At 37.9% G+C, this 21,363-nt stretch overlaps 1 protein-coding gene across 6 annotated transcripts in view; it reads right to left on the reverse strand.

The window, feature by feature from the left end:
- si:dkey-24p1.1 overlaps nucleotides 1-21,363 on the reverse strand; it is a 38,014-nt gene that overhangs the window by 1,261 nt on the left and 15,390 nt on the right. For 5 of the 6 annotated variants that reach the window (XM_073923076.1, XM_073923073.1, XM_073923074.1 and 2 more), the window contains 8 exon segments: nucleotides 19,361-19,624; nucleotides 15,699-15,950; nucleotides 4,371-4,458; nucleotides 4,151-4,259; nucleotides 3,909-4,030; nucleotides 3,766-3,823; nucleotides 2,767-2,870; nucleotides 2,282-2,336 (listed from right to left, as the gene is read on the reverse strand). In XM_073923076.1, the coding sequence (XP_073779177.1) occupies nucleotides 2,282-2,336; nucleotides 2,767-2,870; nucleotides 3,766-3,823; nucleotides 3,909-4,030; nucleotides 4,151-4,259; nucleotides 4,371-4,458; nucleotides 15,699-15,950; nucleotides 19,361-19,624 (1,052 nt within the window). 6 annotated transcript variants of the gene reach the window in all.

Genomic DNA, 21,363 nt, shown 5'->3' on the forward strand with positions numbered 1-21,363 from the left:
TCCACGGAGCTCCGTTAACGCAGCACGCGTCGCGTTTTTAACGTGACTTTGCACACGATAAGAGAATATAGCCAGTTAACCTGATACAGTACACGCGGTTACAAGTAACAAATCACAACTAAATACATTTGCAAGCTAGAGTCAACTAGGCAACTTTAATCGCACGTACTTACACTTGAGAAATGGAGGAAGAAACCCATCCTGACGTCTATCAGTAAGTTACTGATCCTTCCTTTAACAAACGCTGATGAAGTATTCTTTGTAGCATGTAGCTTCCAGAAGTTTCCAGTAGTTTCCAACTGCTTGGCTATAATGCTGAGGTTTCATCTTTGGGTAGAGACTCAATATATCCATCTGCAGTGTGACTTCAATCGACCGGCATGTTTGTGTGTGTGTGTGTGTGTGTGTGTGTGTGTGTGTGTGTGTGTGTGTCTCGGTTTCTGCGTCAGAGGGCGGGGCCTCAGGTTTGAAATCTCCCGGGTTTGCGCGTGCACGTGAATAACTTGGTTTCGTTCGTACGTCATGGCGAAACACCTAATGAATCCGTATCAAGGCGACTCGTTTGAAGCACTATGAGTCGACTCTTTTTTAGATGAATCAACCGTTTTTAACACAGTACACTAACAGATTTAAGCCTTAGCTGGATACTCCACTTCACTTAGAGCTGTGTTACACACTACATAGAGGGGAATTTTCAAAAACCCATAATATGGGCTCTTTAAATATACCAAATATAAGTCAGACAGTAAAGCCTGAAATTATTCATACCCCTGGCAAAGTCTATATATAAATATATATATATATATATATATATATATATATATATATATATATATATATATATATATATATATATATATATATATATATATAAAATATAAATATATCTTTTTTCCCACAATGATGCCTCTTGGACATTGTCTTAATGTGTTTTGGTAGAAGCCTGGGTCATTTTCAGTCAAAAAACAAAAACAAAAACAAAGGTTGCTGTTTGAATATGTAATGGCAAATAATATATTTTAATGTGAAGATTGAAAGTGAACAAAGTCATATAGTTTGTTTTTTATTTGCTTTAATTCTACGGAGAATGATTGGTTTACACACAGACAGCCTCTGTGAGCAAAAGGATCACAAGGATGTGCTCACAGGTGGTTTTAAAGACCACAAGTGTTTAAAAACCACAAGTGTTACAATGTTTTAGATAAGAATTTCTCTACAGCTCCTTGAATCATAAACAACCAGTAGATTACACATGCCTGTAATACCCTGATTATAATGCATTTGATCTTTACCTTAGCAAAACCTTAATCAATCTATAACATCAATTTTTAATTGTCAGTCATCAATATATGATCATCAATATTAAAATGATTTATCACAAATAAAAAAAAGACTTTTCAGAGTTTGGATAATTTCGGGCTTGACTGCATATGCAACATATCTTTTAAAATATTGCATTAATGACTGCTTGTATATTTTTCCAACCATTTCAAATTACAAATTTGTACATGTTCAGATATATTATCTATAATTTATCTGGCCATATATTGGATTTCTGTATGAGTATAGCGTTATATAAAATATGCTTAGCCCTCATTATACAATCAGGAACATTTTTGCAGCTAAAAAATAACAATAAAAAGCAGTTTAGTGGTTAATTAAAAAACAGTAATGTATAAAAAGAATAATATTTACAAACACTACATTGTAAAACAAATCGATTAATTGACTTTCATATTTTGTGATTCACAAAATTTTCCATTTATTAAGGTTGTGAATTGCATTATGGGATGTTGATCTCTGCCCTGTCCGATTTAGAAAATTCAACTCTGCAGTTTAACAAAGTGACTTTTTTGACATTTTAGCAGTTTAAAAGAATATCATGTATAAGAAATAATATATAATGACGCGCGTCTGTAAAATAACAAAAAATGTACTGGCAGTTTATTACAAGTGTTTTTGTACCGTAATATACAAAACCAATCAGACAGTATATCACTTTAAACTATTAACAAAGTCAATAAAAGTAACTTTTTCGAACTTAACAAGGTTAAAAGTTGTTGGAAAAAGAGCAAGCTCGCATAATGCAATTCACAAGTATAAATAAACAGGAAAAAAAAAACATAAATAACAAAATATGGAAAACTGCTAATTTAATGCTATTTTTTACAGTGTGTATATTATGATCAAATTTTGGAGGATTCAACATATCAATATTTTGAGGATTAATACCATTTTAAAACAATTACACTTTCAGCTATGACATAATTTGATGGCTTACCTTTGCCTGCTTGTTCCTTGACACCATGGCATAAACTGCTGAAGTTTCAGGCATTCTAAAATCACATTAATGCATTATTATTGGTAGAACTACAATTTTTTTTTCCCATACTCATCAAAAGTGGACAGAACAGAATGCTATTTAATAACATAATGCTATTTGACTTATATATGAATTTATATATTAAAGGCAATTTTTCATTCTCTACATCACAGGTGTCAAACTCAGTTCCTGGGGGGGCCACAGCTCTTCACAGTTTACTGTAGTTCCAACACTAATTAAACACACCTGATTAAACTAATTGAGGGCTTTGGGCTTGTTTGATACCTACAGACAGGTGTGTTGAAGCAGGCCTGAACTAAACTCTGCAAGACTGCTGCCCTTTAGTAATTGAGTTTGACACCCCTGCTGTACATCATTTACAGTTTAATGTCATGATCAACATGAATGTTATTGATCTTTTGGAAGTGCAATTTCATCTTTACATTTTTCTTGGCTCATTTTGTCCCTTGAAATCGAGAGTGACGTAGTTCATAGATGTATTGTCCATATTTCCAGTCTTCTGTTGTTGTTTTGGCGAATGTCTTTTCTTTAAAGAAATATTCATAAGAAAATACATGAAAGAATGAAAACATTAGTTGTGTGCAATTATGACTTCATCTTAAAAGTAGCCGTAAGAATGTTTATACATTGATCAGAATTTATTACTTGTTTAATTACCACACTTTAAAAAAAAAAAAAAAAAAACTTTAAAAACAAGATCTTTTCTTTACTTTGTGTGTTGTCTCTCAGAAATATAGATTTTTATGTGTATAAAACATTTATTTTTTGTCTGGGAAGTCAAAAGGATGTGATGTTTAATAGCATGAAACGAATGCTTATAATATTCAGGATAATTCTGAAGGAGTTGTTCAAGTCATATTAATTTGTAATCTATAAAATATACAAGTATTGTTATCATGCTACTAGTACTTTTTATTCTAGTAATAGTTTTGTTGTGAGAATTTTACAGTTATAAAAATTTAACAATATCTGCGATAAATGGTTGGCTGCAGTTCCCTTCACGTCCACTGGTTAATCGCTAATAACAAGGGCTGTTTCTCAATTCTGCGTTCTTGTGAAATCTGGTCACCTCGGAAGAACGAACTTAGGAGACCGCGAGAACAGAGAACGCGTTCTGTGAGAAATGAGACGCTGCGTTCTACCTGATGGTCACATGACCCTTATGCATTTTTTATAGAAAATGAATTAAACATTACAGCATTCATACAAACATTTATTGTTTTTCCCCTTTTTAAAATCTATACTATTTATAAAGACTTTACAAATATACATTGCACAATATAAGTAAAACAGATTTTAATAGGACTTTTAGCAAATAAACACACTTAATGTGTTTATTCCTTTATTAAAATTATCATGTAATGTTTATATTCAGTGTTTCATTTAGGGAAACATCCATGTTAAAAGAAAAATAATCTGACCTGTTTCTTTTGTGGCAGTTTAATGGCAGCATACACTGTCTGGATATTCGGTTTTGGTCTTGAAGAAAAATAATTATACATTTTTTTAATAATCATAACAAAATTGAGTACAATGTTGTTTCGATCAGATTTGCTGAATATACCTTGGATTAAGGTCCTGTCCTTGTGTTGGATTTTGGGAAGGCTGGATTGGGTATGATAGATTAACCTGTGCATAGTTTGGATCATCCAATGACAAATTCTCCTGGGTGTTATTTCGAGACCCCTGAGTGTTCAAACATAACAAATGGAACATGGTTGATCTCTTATTAAGAAAAAGGACACTATTTTTAGATTTTCATAATAAGTTCAGTTAGCAGCTGTAAAAAAATTGAAATAAAATAACCAATAAAAATAAGTTTTGCACTCTGGAGGAGCGTGACAGGAATGCTGGGAATAAACACAATAGATTATCTGCTCCACTTTGCTGATCCGATCTTATCTTGATGATGTTTCTGCAATAAATAAAATGAAATAATAATGATTGGAGGAGATTCAGAAGAGGGAATTGAATAACAATTAAACACAATCTTGTTCAAAAAAAAAAAAAAAAAAAAAGTATGTACCTGCGTATCAGAAAGATGACCACAACGATGAGAACCAATAGGAAAATGATAGGTAAGACAATCTTCAAAAACACACTAAGAGAGGTACCTACATTTGGGGAGAAAAGTATTTGTCATATTTGATATAGTTTTCTTGATGGACAGTTCTCCATTGTTGAAAATTTACCTACTTTGCATGTTGTCAACATGCCTCCCCACCAAAATAAATAAATAAATAAAATATTCACTCTGTATTGAACCCCACGTGGATCCAAACCTTTATGAATTTCTTTAATCTGTTGAACACAAACTAATATATTTTGTTAAAATCCTGTAAGCATTGACTTTCATAGTAAGAAAATCAATGATTACAGGTATTCAGCATTCTACAAAATGACTTCTTTTGTGTTTAACAGAAGAAAAGAATCCTAAAGGTTTGAAACAAGTAAATGGAATTTTGGCTGAACTGTTCGTGGGCAAGGCACAGTCACAGGTAGGGGAAAACAATGTTTGTTTCTCAATCACCTGTAAAGATTTTAGACCTCTTAGCTTTTAATCTAATGGAAAGAAAACATTCAAAATAAGTAATTATTATTTTTATTATTAATATTATTTAATGGGCAGCTTTTCCCAACACAATCTGGCAACACAGAAGAGTGTATAGTCTTCTTTTTCCAAGACCTCTATCAGAATCAGAATTGGAAAGAGCTTGTTCACACATACGAGGAATGGGTTTTTCGTGACAGAGCTTCTACAGTGCAACAGAATTACAGAGACAGGACAAAAACATAATAAATATATTTTAAAAATAGAAGTAGTGAATGCAAATAGACAAACTGACAGGTGTATGTAAAGGTATATTACTATATACAGTGTTATATGTCCAGCTGTTATGTGCAAATTGGCATGTAAAGTATGTTGTTAAGTGTATATGTGTATAAAAAGTGTATAGCAAGTAGTGTTGTAGATGTTGGTTTCACAATTACTATCATCAAATGTTCATGAGATGGATTGCCTGAGGGAAGAAACTGTTTCTGTGTCAGGCTGTTCTGGTGCACAGTTAGGCCTATACCTTGTCGGTTATAAAATGTGGGGTTAAAAATCCTAAAATTAAAAAAGGAAGCCAGAGGAATTCAATTAGACCATAAGGTGGTGATGTGACTTAAAAAAAAGAGAAAAATGAGGCATTGCAAAACTTGAATTTGAAAACTGAGGTAAAGTTTTTTTTCTTCACAACAAACCATAAATCAGTCACCATGTGGATAAAACTATCATAAATCTTATGTTGTAGGGGAAAAAAACATTAAAAATATAGCCTACCTATCTATATTTAATTTCAGGTCTCTAGGTGCTGAATATAGTCAACCCAATCTGGCAACACAGAAGAGCTCGCGATAGATCTAATTGACGCGAGCTTGAAGACTTACTAAAGTAACTAGATAGTAAAGTTTGAGGACAAACTTTATGGTGGCTTGAAAAGCCGAATCTGAAAGTTTGAAGTGGTTTTAAAGTGTAAATAGCATGTTAGTATGATTTTAGCTTGAGGTAACATATTACTAGCATGAATTAGCATGTTAGTAGCATGATTCTTACATGAATTAGCATGTTGTTAGCATGATTCTAGCATGAATTAGCAAGTTACTAGCATGTTTCTAACATGAATTAGCATGTTGTTAGCGTGATTCTAGCATGAATTAGCATGTTACTAGCATGATTCTAGCATGAATTAGCATGCTACTTGGATAATTCTAGCATGAATTAGCATGTTAGTAGCATGATTCTTACATGAATTAGCATGTTAGCATGATTCTAGCATGAATTAGCATGTTACTAGCATGATTCTAGCATGAATTAGCATGTTGTTAGCATAAATCTAGCATAAATTAGCATGTTACTAGTATGATTCTAGCATGAATTAGCATGTTGTTAGCATGATTCTAGCATGAATTAGCATTTTACTAGGCGGTTGCTAGGGTGTTTTAAGTGGTTGCTAAGGTGGTGCCAGGCAGTTGCTAAGGTGGTCTGACTAGTTGCTAGGTGGTTGCTAAGGTGTTGCTAGACGGTTGCTAGGGTGTTTTGAGTGGTTGCTAGGTGGTTGCTAAGGTGGTGCTAGGCAGTTGCTAAGGTGTTCTGACTAGTTGCTTAGTGGTTACTAAGGTGTTGCAAGGTGGTCGCTAGGGTATCCTGAGTGGTTGCTAGGTTGTTGCTAAGGTGTTGCTAGGCGGTTGCTAGGGTGTTCTGAGTGGTTGCTAAGGTGTTACTAGGTGGTTGCTAAGGTATCCTAAGTGGTTGCTAGGTGGTTGCTAAGGTGTTGCTAGGTGGTTGCTAAGGTGTTGCTAGGCGGTTGCTAGGGTGTCCTAAGTGGTTGCTAAGGTGTTGCTAGGGTGTTCTGAGTGGTTGCTAGGTGTTTGCTAAGGTGTTGCTAGGTGGTTGCTAAGGTGTCCTAAGTGGTTGCTAGGTGGTTGCTAAGGTGTTGCTAGGTGGTTGCTAAGGTGTTGCTAGCGGTTGCTAGGGTGTCCTAAGTGGTTGCTAGATGGTTGCTAAGGTGTTGCTAGGCGGTTGCTAGGGTGTTCTGAGTGGTTGCTAGGTGGTTGCTAAGGTGTTGCTAGGTGGTTGCAAAGGTGTCCTAAGTGGTTGCTAGGTGGTTGCTAAGGTGTTGCTAGGCGGTTGCTAATATGTTGCTAGGCGGTTGCTAGGGTGTCCTAAGTGGTTGCTAGGTGGTTGCTAAGGTGTTGCTAGGCGGTTGCTAGGGTATTCTGAGTGGTTGCTAAGGCGTTGCTAGGTGGTTGCTAGGGTGTCCTGAGTGGTTGCTAAGTGGTTGCTAAGGTGTTGCTAGGTGGTTGCTAGGGTGTCCTGAGTGGTTGCTAGGTGGTTGCTAAGGTGTTGCTAGGTGGTTGCTAAGGTGTCCTAAGTGGTTGCTAGGTGGTTGCTAAGGTGTTGCTAGGCGGTTGCTAGGGTATTCTGAGTGGTTGCTAAGGCGTTGCTAGGTGGTTGCTAGGGTGTCCTGAGTGGCTGCTAGGTGGTTGCTAAGGTGTTGCTAGGTGGTTGCTAGGGTGTCCTGAGTGGTTGCTAGGTGGTTGCTAATGTGTTGCTAGGTGGTTGCTAAGGTGTCCTAAGTGGTTGCTAGGTGGTTGCTAGGTGGTTGCTAAGGTGTTGCTAGGCGGTTGCTAGGGTGTCCTAAGTGGTTCCTAGGTGGTTGCTAAGGTGTTGCTAGGCGGTTGCTAAGGTGTCCCAAGTGGTTGCTAGGTGGTTGCTAAGGTGTTGCTAGGTGGTTGCTAAGGTATTCTGAGTGGTTGCTAAGGCGTTGCTAGGCGGTTGCTAGGGTGTCCTTAGTGGTCGCTAGGCCCTTACTAAGGCATTACTAGGCCGTTGCTAGGCGGTTGCTAGGGTAGTTTGGGTGGTTGCTAGGCAGTTGCTAGGGTACCCTGGTTGGTTACTAGGCAAGCCTCACATACATGCTTGATAAAACATTTATACTTAGTAAGCATTTCTAGCAAGTTACAGTACTTGGCTAGTCAATATTAGCATGTAGCTAGTCACTGCTAGCATGTGTAGCATATAGGAAGTTCCGTATGCTAGCATGAGTCAAACGAGCCAATCTCCAAGTCTCTACGATGTTCTGATGCTGAGATATAGCTGTTGATGAATGGTTGCTAGGGTACTCTGTTTTGTTGCTATGGGCGAGGTTACAGAGTGAACTTGAATGTGGTTGGTTGTCTTAGTCAAATGAACCAACCCCCTTGTCTCTATGACACTGCTATGCAAAGATATGCATCTTGGCCTATTTTAATGGAAGTCTATGGAATCAATTTGGGGGCGTGGCTTGTGAGCTTTATTATCATATTGAGATGCTCATTGGCTGTGTGAGTCAGATGAGCCATCCCCCAAGTCAATAGGACACTGCTATGCAAAGATATGCATGTAGGCCAGTTATTAACATGAGTCTAGTATGAATTAGCATGTTACTAGCATGATTCTAGTTCAAATTAGCATGTCATTAGCATGTTTCCAGTATGAGTTAGCATGTCATTAGCATGATTAGCATATGAGTAGCATGTTGCTAGCATGATTGGCATGTCATTAGCATGTTAGAATTATAAGCATTTGATAGCACAGCTAATTACATTATATAGGACAGTTGCTAGGGTGCAGTATATGGTAGTTAGGGGTGTGGCTAGAAAGTTAAAAGGCCATCAGTGATTGGCTGCTGGCTAGACTGAGTTAAATGAGCTCAGCCATTAGTCTCTATGACAGTCTGATGCAGAGTTATGAGCTCACAAAGTTTGATCCCATGTTAAGTCAATGAAACTCTTTTGAATGGAAGTCTACGGGACAGTTGCTAGGGTGCCATAGGTGGTTGCTAGGGAGTGGCTAGTAAGTCTAAAGGTCATCAGTGATTGGCTGCTGACTAGACTGAGTTGAATGAGGCCTGACTCTAGTCTGTAGGACAGTCTGATGCAGAGTTATGAGCTCACAAAGGTTGACCCAATGTTAAGTCAATGGCAGTCTTTTACAATGGAAGTCTATGGGACAGTTGCTAGGGTGCCAAAAGTGGTTGCTAGGGAGTGGCTAGTAAGTTTAAAGGTCATCAGTTATTGGCTGCTGGCTAGACTGAGTTAAATGAGCCCAGTTAGAAGTCTGTAGGACAGTCTGATGCAGAGTTATGAGGTCACAAAGTTTGACCCAATGTTAAGTCAATGGGAATTTTGGGAATTTTCCGGGTCGTTTTTCGGAAAACCGAAAGTCGGATCAGTCGGAAAAGATATAGCAACCCGAGTCAGACCAGTTTGAAGGTTTGACGAAAGTTTGAGGTATGAAGCTTGAAAGGGTTAGGAGGAGATAGACTTTAAAATTAGTCTCAGAAGAAAGAAGAAGAATAATAACTAGATTCTTAAAGTTTGAGAACAAACTTTGAGGCTGGCTTGTGAAAGCCTGACGGTAATAGTTTATTTAAACAGTTTTAAAAAGTATGAAAAGATAGATAGATAGATAGATAGATAGATAGATAGATAGATAGATAGATAGATAGATAGATAGATAGATAGATAGATAGATAGATAGATAGATGTTGTTAGCATGATTCTAGCATGATTTAGCATGTTGTTAGCATGATTCTAGCATGTCTTAGCATGTTACTAGCATGATTCTAGCATGAATTAGCATGTTACTAGCATGATTCTAGCATGAATTAGCATGTTGTTAGCATAATTCTAGCATGAATTAGCATGTTACCAGCATGATTCTAGTATGAATTAGCATGTTACTAGCACGATTCTAGCATAAATTAGCATGTTACTAGCATGATTCTAGCATGAATTAGCATGTACCTAGCATGATTTTAACATGAATTAGCATGTTACTAGCATGATTTTAGCATGAATTAACACGATTCTAGCATGAATTAGCATTTTGTTAGCATGATTCTAGCATGAATTAGCATGTTACTAGCATGATTCTAGCATGAATTATCATGTTGTTAGCATGATTCTAGCATGAATTAGTATGTTACTAGCATGAATCTAGCATGAATTAGCATGTTACTAGCATGATTCTAGCATGAATTAGCATGTTGTTAGCACGATTCTAGCTTGAATTAGCATTTGACTAGCATGATTCTAGCATGAATTAGCATGTTGTTAGCATGATTCTAGCATGAATTAGCATGTTACTAGCATGATTCTAGCATGAATTAGCATGTTGTTAGCATGATTCTAACATGAATTAGCATGCTACTAGCATGATTCTAGCACGAATTAGCATGTTGTTAGCATGATTCTAACATGAATTAGCATGTTGCTAGCATGATTCTAGCATGAATTAGCATGTTGTTAGCATGATTCTAGCATGAATTAGCATGTGACTAGCATGATTCTAGCATGAATTAGCATGTTGTTAGCATGATTCTAGTATGAATTAGCATGTGACTGGCATGATTCTAGCATAAATTAGCATGTGACTAGCATGATTCTAGCATGAATTAGCATGTAACTAGCATGATTCTAGCATGAATTAGCATGTGACTAGCATGATTCTAGCATGAATTAGCATGTAACTAGCATGATTCTAGCATGAATTAGCATGTTGTTAGCATGATGGATAGATAGAGGTAGATAGATAGATAGATAGATAGATAGATAGATAGATAGATAGATAGATAGATAGATAGATAGATAGATAGATAGATAGATAGTTAGAGATAGATAAATAGATAGATAGATAGATAGATAGATAGATAGATAGATAGATAGATAGATAGATAGATAGTTAGAGATAGATAGATAGATAGATAGATAGATAGATAGATAGATAGAGATAGATAGATAGATAGATAGATAGATAGATAGATAGATAGATAGATAGATAGATAGATAGATAGATAGATAGATAGATAAATAGTTATAGATAGATAGATAGTTATAGATAGATAGATAGATAGATAGATAGATAGATAGATAGATAGATAGATAGATGATAGATAGATAGATAGATAGATAGATAGATAGATAGATAGATAGATAGATAGATAGATAGATAGATAGATGGTGTGTGAGCCTGATTCAAACAAGCCAACCCCCGCCTCTCTACGATGTTCTGATGCTGAGATATAGCTGCTGTTATATCGTTGCTAGGTTAGTCTGTTTTGTTGCTATGGAGTTGATTGACAGCTTAGACTGATGATGTATCAAAGCTTCTTGCCAGTATGAACAGTTAAAAACAACCCCCATGTCTTTATCACACTGCAGCATGACAATATCAGTCTGAACCTCTTTAATGGCAGTCTATGGGACAGTTGCTAGGGTGCAGTATCTGGTTGTTAGGGTGTGGCTGGAAGGTTAAAAGGCCATCAGTGATTGGCTGCTGGCTAGACTGAGTTAAATGAGCTCAATCATTAGTCTGTAGGACAGTCTGATGCAGAGTTATGAGCTCACAAAGTTTGATCCCATGTAAAGTCAATGAGAGTCTTTTGCAATGGAAGTCTATGGGATGGTTTCTAGGGTCCAAAAGTGGTTGCTAGGGCGTGGCCAGAAAGTTTAAAGGTGATCAGTCATTGGCAGTTTGATAGTCTGAGTTAAATGAGCCCAGTTAGAAGTCTGTGTGACATTCTGATGCAGAGTTATGAGGTCACAAAGTTTGATCCAATGTTACGTCTATGGGATTTTTCCGACGGTCCCGGGACGTTTTTCGGGAAACCGAAAGTCGGATCAGTCGGAAAGGATATAGCAACTCGAGTCAGAATAGTTCGGAGGTCTGACCCGAGTTTGATGGTCATAGCTTGAAAGGTCTAGGTGGAGATAGAGTTTAATTTTTAGTCTCAGAAGAAGAATAATAATATAAATAATAATAATAATAATAATAAGTTTAATAGGATAACAGTAGTCTGGCTTGCTACACAAGCCAGCCTAACTAGACAGTAAAGTTCGTCGAGACAAACTTTGAGGCTGGCTTGACAAAGCCTGTTGGTAATAGTTTATTTAGTTTAAAAACAGTTTGAAAAAGTATAAGTAGCATGTTATTAGCATGATTCTAGCATGAATTAGCATGATTCTAGCATCGATTAGCATGTTATTAGCATGAGTGTAGTACAAATTTGCATTTTATTAGCATGATTCTAATATAAATTAGCATGTTATTAGCATGCTTTTAGCATGAATTAGCATGTTACTAGCATGATTCCAGAATAAATTAGCATGTCACTAGCATGATTCTAGTATGATTTAGCATGCTACTAGCATGATTCTAGTATGAATTAGCATGCTACTAGCGTGATTCTAGCATAAATTAGCATGTTACTAGTATGATTCTGGCATGAATTAGCATGTTACTAGCATGATTCTAGCATGCATTAGCATTTTACTAGCATGATTCTAGTATGAATTAGCCTGTTACTAGCATGATTCTAGTAAGAATTAGCAGGTTAATAGCATGATTCTAGCATGAATTAGCATGATTCTAGTATGAATTAGCATGTTACTAGAATAATTCTAGCATGAATTAGCATGTTACTCGCATGATTCTAGCATGAATTAGCATGTTATTAGCATGATTATTGTATGAATTAGCATGATACTAGCATGATTCTAGCGTGAATTAGCATGTTATTAGCATGATTCTAGCATGCATTAGCATGTTACTAGCATGATTGTAGTATGAATTAGCATGTTATTAGCATGATTCTAGTATGAATTAGCATGTTATTAGCATGATTGTAGTATGAATTAGCATGTTACTAGCATGATTCTAGTATGAATTAGCATGTCACATAGCATGCTTAAGTAGTTGCTAGGGTATTCTGAGTGGTTGCTAAGTCATTGCTAGGCAGTTGCTAGGGTGTCCTGAGTGGTTACTAGGTGGTTGCTAAGATGTTGCTAGGCGGTTGCTAGGGTGTTGCTAGGTGGTTGCTATTGTGTTCTGAGTGGTTGCTAGGTGGTTGCTAAGGCATTGCTAGGCGGTTGCTAGGGTGTTCTGAGTGGTTGCTAGGTTGTTGCTAGGCAGTTGCTAGGGTGCTCTGATTGGTTGCTAGGTGGTTGCTAAGGTCTTGCTAGGCGGTTGCTAGGGTGTTCTGTGTGGTTGCTAGGTGGTTGCTAGGGTGTTCTGAATGGATGCTAGGTGTTTGCTAAGGTGTTGCTAGGCGGCAGCTAGGGTGTTCTGAGAGGTTGTTAGGTGGTTGCTAAGGTGTTGCTAGGTGGTTACTATGGTGTCCTGAGTGGTTGCTAGGTGGTTGCTAAGATGTTGCTAGGCGGTTGCTAGGGTGTTCTAAGTGGTTGCTAGGTTGTTGCTAAGGTGTTGCTAGGTGGTTGCTAGGGGGTTCTGAGTGATTGCTAAGGTGTTGCTAGACGGTTGCTATGGTGGCCCAAGTGGTTGCTAAGGTGTTGCTAGGTGGTTGCTAAGGTGTCCTAAGTGGTTGCTAGGTGGTTGCTAAGGCATTGCTAGGTAGTTGCTAGGGTGTTCTGAGTGGTAGCTAGGTGGTTGCTAAGGTGTTGCTAGGCGGTTGCTAAGATGTCCCAAGTGGTTGCTAGGTGGTTGCCAAGGTGTTGCTAGGTGGTTGCTAGGGTATTCTGAGTGGTTGCTAAGGCGTTGCTAGGCGGTTGCTAGGGTGTCCTGAGTGGTCGCTAGGCCCTTACTAAGGCATTACTAGGCCGTTGCTAGGTGGTTGCTAGGCGGTTGCTAGGGTAATTTGGGTGGTTGCTAGGCAGTTGCTAGGGTACCCTGGTTGGTTACTAGGCAAGCCTTACATACATGCTTGATAAAACATTTATACTTAGTAAGCATTTCTAGCAAGTTACAGTACTTGGCTAGTCAATATTAGCATGTAGCTAATCACTGCTAGCATGTGTAGCATTTAGGAAGTTCCGTTTGCTAGCATGAGTCAAACGAGCCAATCTCCAAGTCTCTACGATGTTCTGATGCTGAGATATAGCTGTTGATGAATGGTTGCTAGGGTACTCTGTTTTGTTGCTATGGGCGAGGTTACAGAGTGCACTTGAATGTGGTTGGCTGTCTAAGTAAAATGAACCAACCCCCATGTCTGTATGACACTGCTATGCAAAAATATGCATCTTGGCCTATTTTAATGGAAGTCTATGGAATCAATTTGGGGGCGTGGCTTGTGAGCTTCATTATCATATTGAGATGCTCATTGGTTGTCTGAGTCAGATGAGCCATCCCCCAAGTCAATAGGACACTGCTAAGCAAAGATATGCATGTAGGCCAGTTATTAACATGAGTCTAGTATGAATTAGCATGTTACTAGCATGATTCTTGTACAAATTAGCATGTCATTAGCATGTTTCCAGTATGAGTTAGCATGTCATTAGCATGATTAGCATATGAGTAGCATGTTGCTAGCATGATTGGCATGTCATTAGCATGTTAGAATTATAAGCATTCGATAGCACACCTAATTACATTCTATAGGACAGTTGCTAGGGTGCAGTATGTGGTAGTTAGGGGTGTGGCTAGAAAGTTAAAAGGCCATCAGTGATTGGCTGCTGGCTAGACTGAGTTAAATGAGCTCAGCCATTAGTCTCTATGACAGTCTGATGCAGAGTTATGAGCTCACAAAGTTTGATCCCATGTTAAGTCAATGAGAGTTTTTTGTAATGGAAGTCTACGGGACAGTTGCTAGGGTGCAGTATGTGGTAGTTAGGGGTGTGGCTAGAAAGTTAAAAGCTCATCAGTTATTGGCAGTTTGGTAGTCTGAGTTAAATGAGCTCAGCCATTAGTCTGTATGACAGTCTGATGTAGAGTTATGAGCTCACAAAGTTTGATCCCATGTTAAGTCAATGAGAGTCTTTTGAATGGAAGTCTACGGGACAGTTGCTAGGGTGCAGTATGTGGTAGTTAGGGGAGTGGCTAGAAAGTTAAAAGCTCATCAGTTATTGGCAGTTTGGTAGTCGGAGTTAAATGAGCTCAGCCATTAGTCTGTAAGACAGTCTGATGCAGAGTTATGAGCTCATAAAGTTTGATCCCATGTTAAGTCAATGAGAGTCTTTTGAATAAAAGTCTATGGGACAGTTACTAGGGTCCAAAAGTGGTTGCTAGGGCGTGGCTAGAAAGTTTAAAGGTGATCAGTCATTGGCAGTTTGATAGTCTGAGTTAAATGAGCCCAGTTAGAAGTCTGTGCGACAGTCTGACGCAGAGTTATGAGCTCACAAAGTTTGATCCAATGTTAAGCCTATGGGATTTTTCCGACAGTCCCGGGACGTTTTTCGGAAAACCAAAAGTCGGATCAGTTTGAGGAGATATAGCAACACGAGTCAGAATAGTTTGGAGGTCTGGAGCAAGTTTGGTGGTAATAGCTCAAAAGCTCTAGGAGGAGATAGAGTTAGAAATTTAGTCTCAGAAGATTAATAAAAAAAAAAATAAAAAAAATAATAATAAGTTTAAATAGCATTTCAGTAGTCTGGCTTTGACAAGCCAGCCTAATAAGTTTAAGTGAGATAACAGTATGTTGGCTTTTCAAGCCACCATAATAAGTTTAAGTGAGATAACAGTATGTTGGCTTTTCAAGCCACCATAATTAAGAAAAACACGCATATGCGAGTTACAAACAAACAAAACTGAAATGATATAAGAACGACAGATGAATTCAATAAAACCAGACGGAGGTGGAATTCAAAACAGAGGAAAATGAGGACATGTAAAAACGAGCAGAGTTTTCTTCATAACAACAACAAAAACAACAGGTAGACTAACCGCTTGTTCACCGTTTGAAAAATAGTTGATCTAAAACCTGCTGTAATATGCTCTGTGTATGTCTGACATTTAGTAGGACTTTAATTCTATTTGAGTTGGCTCATTCTTAGTAAATGCACTTACTTTATTTGACAAATGCAATATAATACTTACTGACAAATAAGGCGATCTGCTTGGACCGGGATAGTCCGATGTCATTTGTCGCCGTACAGTAATACAATCCTGGGTTTTGAGGAAGAACCGTGAAGTTCTGCTGCTGTGATAAGACAGTGGTGTTGTCCTCCTGTCTGTACCATTTATATTCAGTGGCAGGAGGATGCGCGTCTGCAATGCAGCTCAGATACACTGGGAGATTCCATTGAGCTGAGGTGGTCGTGTTATGAACAATCGTGATATTTGGTGTATCTGTAGTAAACATGCAAGCAATTCATAATCAGTAATGCAGATAATGCTTCTTGCAAAACCTATTTGAGATTCTTTCTTCTGGTAAACACAAAAGACATTTTGAAGAATGCTGATAGCTGGCAACCACAGGCCATAGTATTTTTTCCTACTATAGAAGTAAATAGGTGGCAGCTACCTATGGAGACAGATTAGACTCAATAATAATTCCCGCAAAAGACACGATGTACACATGCGTAGCCAAATTCACGTGCATAAAATCAAATTCACGTGCGTAAAATATTTATTTATATTCACAAAAAATTTTCACGTGCACAAAATAAAAATACATTTTCATAAAATATGTTTCACAAATGCAAAACACGATTTGCAAATTTATAAGAGTGTACAAAAAGTTTTGAATGTTTAAAACTTGTGAGTTCATCCTGAATGAGAATGTGCTAATCCTCTTTCACGTACGACTCCCCCTGGATACGTGTATGTGTATTACCGTACGTTCACACCGAAAGCGGCGAGAGCGTCCAAGGTCGCTCTGGCCGCCCTGGCGACAACGCTCTCTGCCTTCAGCTCCTGCGGCGAGAGCGTCAAAACTCGCTACATTGATCTCATATTTAAAGGAGCCGTTGCAGCATATCAGTTACATTCCTGCATAAAACATGTTTCTAGCATGAAAATGTTGCGCACTTCTTATCAAATTCATACAACAATGGAAGATCAAGTTGCGTGTGGTGTGGCTTTGCTCTATTTATCCAATATGTGTCCATATGTCTGAAATATCCTGAAGCAGCAGTACTGTTTTGTACTGTCACATCGCGTGAGATTCCCGCTTTTTAAGATAAAATTATATAACATTAATGAACATCAGTAACTCGCCAGTAACTTATTTAATGTTCCTGTAAGAAAAAAATTGTAAATAATTGGAAATCCGGCGACCGCAATAATCAAACCCTTGGGAACAACTGTGGTCGGAACCAAAGTTCACAGGTCTGTGTTCTCTGTACTGCTATCAATCGATGGACGTCTTCATTCTGATTGCTTGCCGCCGAACCGCGTCATATCTCATTACCATAAAGTTGACTTTATTTCAACTCTCCTCGACGCTCACGCCGGCGAAGACGCGCCACGCTGCTCCTCGCCGCCTTTCGCCGCCGGCTCTCATTGAAAATGAATGACTTCCGGCTACTTTGACGCTCTCGCCGCTTTCGGTGTGAACGTACGGTTAATGAGACTTTCCTGCCAGAGTCAGGGTAACTCGTACCTTTCAGCCAATCAGATGAGAGCTGTAGTCAATGACACCAACTCTGCGCTTCATTTGCGCAGACTGTTTCTCTCCAGCATGGCGAACAGAGAAAACAGCAGTCGGAGTTGCACTTTTTTTCATTTATTTAATTATTTGTCCATAGCCTCACTCTTTTTATCCATTATTTTGCTGCAGCTCTTCTCTTCTTATTTATTTTCTCTCAGCCTCATGAGCAGAGTGTAGCCTGCAGAATGATGAATTATCATTCCGGCGATTGAAGCTTAGCAGTAGTACTGTGGTCTAGTGGTCAGTACGTTGCATTGTCAAGCCGCCGATCCGGGTTTGGTCCTCACCTGGGTTAAGCTTTTTTTTTTTTTTCATTTTTATTGTTAAGACATATAAAACTGTAAGGTTGTTGAACATTTGAAGTTCCAAAGCAGCTGTTTTCTTCAAAAAGACTTGATAGTGTAATTAGAAACTGACTTGGAAGTGATCTTATTTAATATAGTCAGTCTTAAACTGAGGTGGGCCGGTCGAAGGCTTGAAACTCCAGGGCTGAAAAGGAGTCCCACTACGGCCCTAATTATATCCAATGAATGTAAACAAGCTGCTGTTGTGCTTTAGAAAAAAAAAAAAAAAAACTTAACCCAGGAGAGGATCGAACCTGGGTCAGCGGCTTGACAATGCAATGTACTGACTGCTAGACCACAGTAATACTGCTAAGCTTCAATTGCCGGAATGATAATTCATCATTCTGCAGGCTACACTCTGCTCATGAGGCTGAGAGAAAATAAATAAGAAGAGCAGAGCTGCAGCAAAATAATGGATAAAAAGAGAATGGATAACTCCGACTGCTGTTTTCTCTGTTCGCCATGCTGGAGAGAAACAGTCTGCGCAAATGAAGCGCAGAGTTGGTGTCATTGACTACAGCTCTCATCTGATTGGCTGAAAGGTACGAGTTACCCTGACTCTGGCAGGAAAGTTTCAATAATACACATACACGTATCCAGGGGGAGTCGTACGTGAAAGAGGATTAGCACATTCTCATTCAGAATGAACTCACAAGTTTTAAACATTCAAAACTTTTTGTACACTCTTATAAATTTGCAAATCGTGTATTGCATTTGTGAAACATATTTTATGAAAATGTATTTTTATTTTGTGCACGTGAAAATTTTTTGTGAATATAAATAAATATTTTACGCACGTGAATTTGATTTTATGCACGTGAATTTGGCTACGCATGTGTACATCGTGTCTTTTGCGTGAATTATTATTGAGTCTAATCTGTCTCCATAGCTACCAGCATTCTACATCTTTATGTATTCAACAGAAAAAGAAACCATGTCAGCGGGAATAAATAATGAGGTAATTTTTTTTATTATTTTGGGATGAATTATCGCTTTAACATCCCTTAGCATTACACAAAATGTTGTTGTTCTCATATCCGTTAGATTATTAAAACATTCCTCAGATCGTGAAAATATTATTTTAAGACCTGTTCACTGGGAGATTCTTTTGAAAGCCAGAAATGTTTCTACAATGGTATTGAACCTCTAGTTTTGTGTGACTAGACGTGTGGAATTTCAGCTATAAAATAGTGATGATAAGCATTATAAGCATTTGCTGAAAAACACTTGATGTGCATTGTAGACAATGAATACAATAATACATACATTTTAACTTCATTCTGTTCTTATACTAGATAAAGTTAGCATGTTTTGTCAATTTAGTGATGATAGCTTCAGCAATTATCAAAATGGGAGATTTTAATATCAACATATGCATGATGAGTACTTGAAGTAATTGAAAAAGACTGGATAATCCATCCTGATCTCACAAGGAAACTTAACGATTTTACTTTTTGTCAGTTTCGTGGGTAATTTGTATAAATTCATATCGTACTCGAGTTCAGTCGTATGAAAATATATGATTTTTTCAAAGGAGGCACCAAACCCCACCTCTAAAGCCAACCATTATTGGGAAAAGAGCAAATTATACTAAATTATACGAAGGAAATTTTACAAATTCACACAAATTAGTTATTTCGATAAAAAGGTTACGAATTGCCGTGAGATGGCGGTGGATAAGTCTTTTCCAAAGCTGAAGAAGTAAATAATAAGTATTAGACATAAAAATACTCAGATATTAAACAGTAGTGAAAAGTACTTACATTTAACTCTGATGTCCAGTGGTGGTGACTTTGCTTTTCCAATAGCATTATAAGCAATACAGACATACTGTCCAGAGTCAGAGATTTCCAGAGAATTAAAGTGGAGTTGTTGATGTTGTTTAAGTGTCTCGAACTGTCCATTGTTGAGTTTCGTCCACTCGTATGAGGAAACAGGAGGATTGGAGCAAGCCTCACATGTAAGAGTCAGTTCACTCGCAGATTTCTGATCTCCTTTAAAACTTGCTGTTACATTTTTAGGAGCATCTGCATAGACATCATGTAGATTTTTTAGTAAAGCTGGAATTTATTAGTAAGTGTATGTTTACACGACAGCAATGTACTAAAAATGAAAAGGTTGCTTTTGGTTGGTAAATCTTTGCGCGTGACTATAGACTGAACACAATAAACAGGTCAGTGTTTTTGTTTGTTGTGTTTTTGCATCTGCATGCACAGTTTAAAAGGAGTAATCCAAATGAATTGTTTTTAGTAATATTAAATACTAGTAAATATTATTATTATCATAAGATTCACACAGCAACGATGTATCAAAATTGGAAGAGTCGTCCTTGTTTTTAGTTGTCAAACACTTGCGCATGTCTATTGACACATTTAACATGTCTCAGCATTTTCACAAAATCACATTGTATAGTTCACAAAGAAAATGACATGAATTTTACATAAAAACAAAATTCAAACCCAATCATTTGTTGCATAACTAGGCGGCTCAAACAAACAAACCCACAAAAATCCTGAAGTAATGCTCAAAATTCTAATCAATCCAGGAGAGATTTATTGGAAAACCGTGCCCAGGGATACATTTTTGAGAACCGAGAATTATGTGATTGCAGGCACATATTGCTGCACGCTCTGTGTAAAATGAACGATATGGGGCAGTTCTTATCTTCGTATGGACAGCTTTTCTGTCGTGACTGGTTTGCTCGGTGGCTCACCACAAACGGTGTCAGACTTGGGATGTGGAGTCGAGCAGACCATTTAAGTTCAAGACACCCCTCGCTACAGACTGTAGCACAGTGACAACATGTACAGTATGTACTGTACGTCTTGCATGTGTTTTAAGAGTTCACACTTAGCTGATAATTGATTATAAAGCTTGTTTGGCATGCTGTCCTGGAGGAGAGCACTAAGCTCATAAGATCCTCGAGCCCGGGGCTCCCTCCTGTTTGCAAGGCAAGAGGGGAGTTTGAGCTCAGGTAGATCTTGAGAACTTCCCTGCTGTAGTAGCCAATGAACAGATAGTGTTTGCTCTTAAGAGATAACTATTTACTAGGAGCACAGGGAGAACGTGTAAACTCCACACAGAAACGTTGGCTGGCTTGGTAAGGACTAGAACCAGTTAAGTTCTTGCTGTGAGGAAACAGTGCTAACCACTGGGCCACCGAGTCAGCCATCTAGGAAAAGAGGAGGAGTAAGGGTGGAAGGGGGGATTCTTCAAAACGAAGATGGCGGTCATATGGAACTTTTATATTGGCTTAGGAATCGTCTAATTGGTGAATCATAAATTAAATAATGTGGGACCAGCTGCAAGCAACCATAAGCATGTGATCCTCTCGGAATTAGTTTATAAATAAACTTCACTTAGTGCATGCATAGCACATGTCTTTGCAGCATAGTGTCCTGTAGTATTTTGATTATGTGAATGAATGCATGTAAAATGGTTTCGTCCACGGGCATGCATGAGTGATTGACGCTAGAATCGAGATTTGGTTTATTTATTAAATTACACATTATAGTACATGTTATTAACGACTCCACCAAGCCTTAACCCAAAATGTGGCCGTGATGTCTTTTCTCTTTACTTTGCTTTTGAAAACACTGGTGGTTGTGTTTATGGAGGGGGCGGGTGATTCAGTCGATAGCAAACTAATATATTATGCACAGCGACAAGCTGAATGGCTTGTCTCACAGACTGCAAGGAGGACATTAATATATGCTGAAATGTTCACAGCAGCCTCTGTTGGATTTATGAGAAATGTCCTGTATGA

The sequence above is a fragment of the Danio rerio genome, chromosome 15 (genome assembly GCF_049306965.1).
Source record: "Danio rerio strain Tuebingen ecotype United States chromosome 15, GRCz12tu, whole genome shotgun sequence".
Lineage (NCBI taxonomy): Eukaryota > Metazoa > Chordata > Actinopteri > Cypriniformes > Danionidae > Danio > Danio rerio.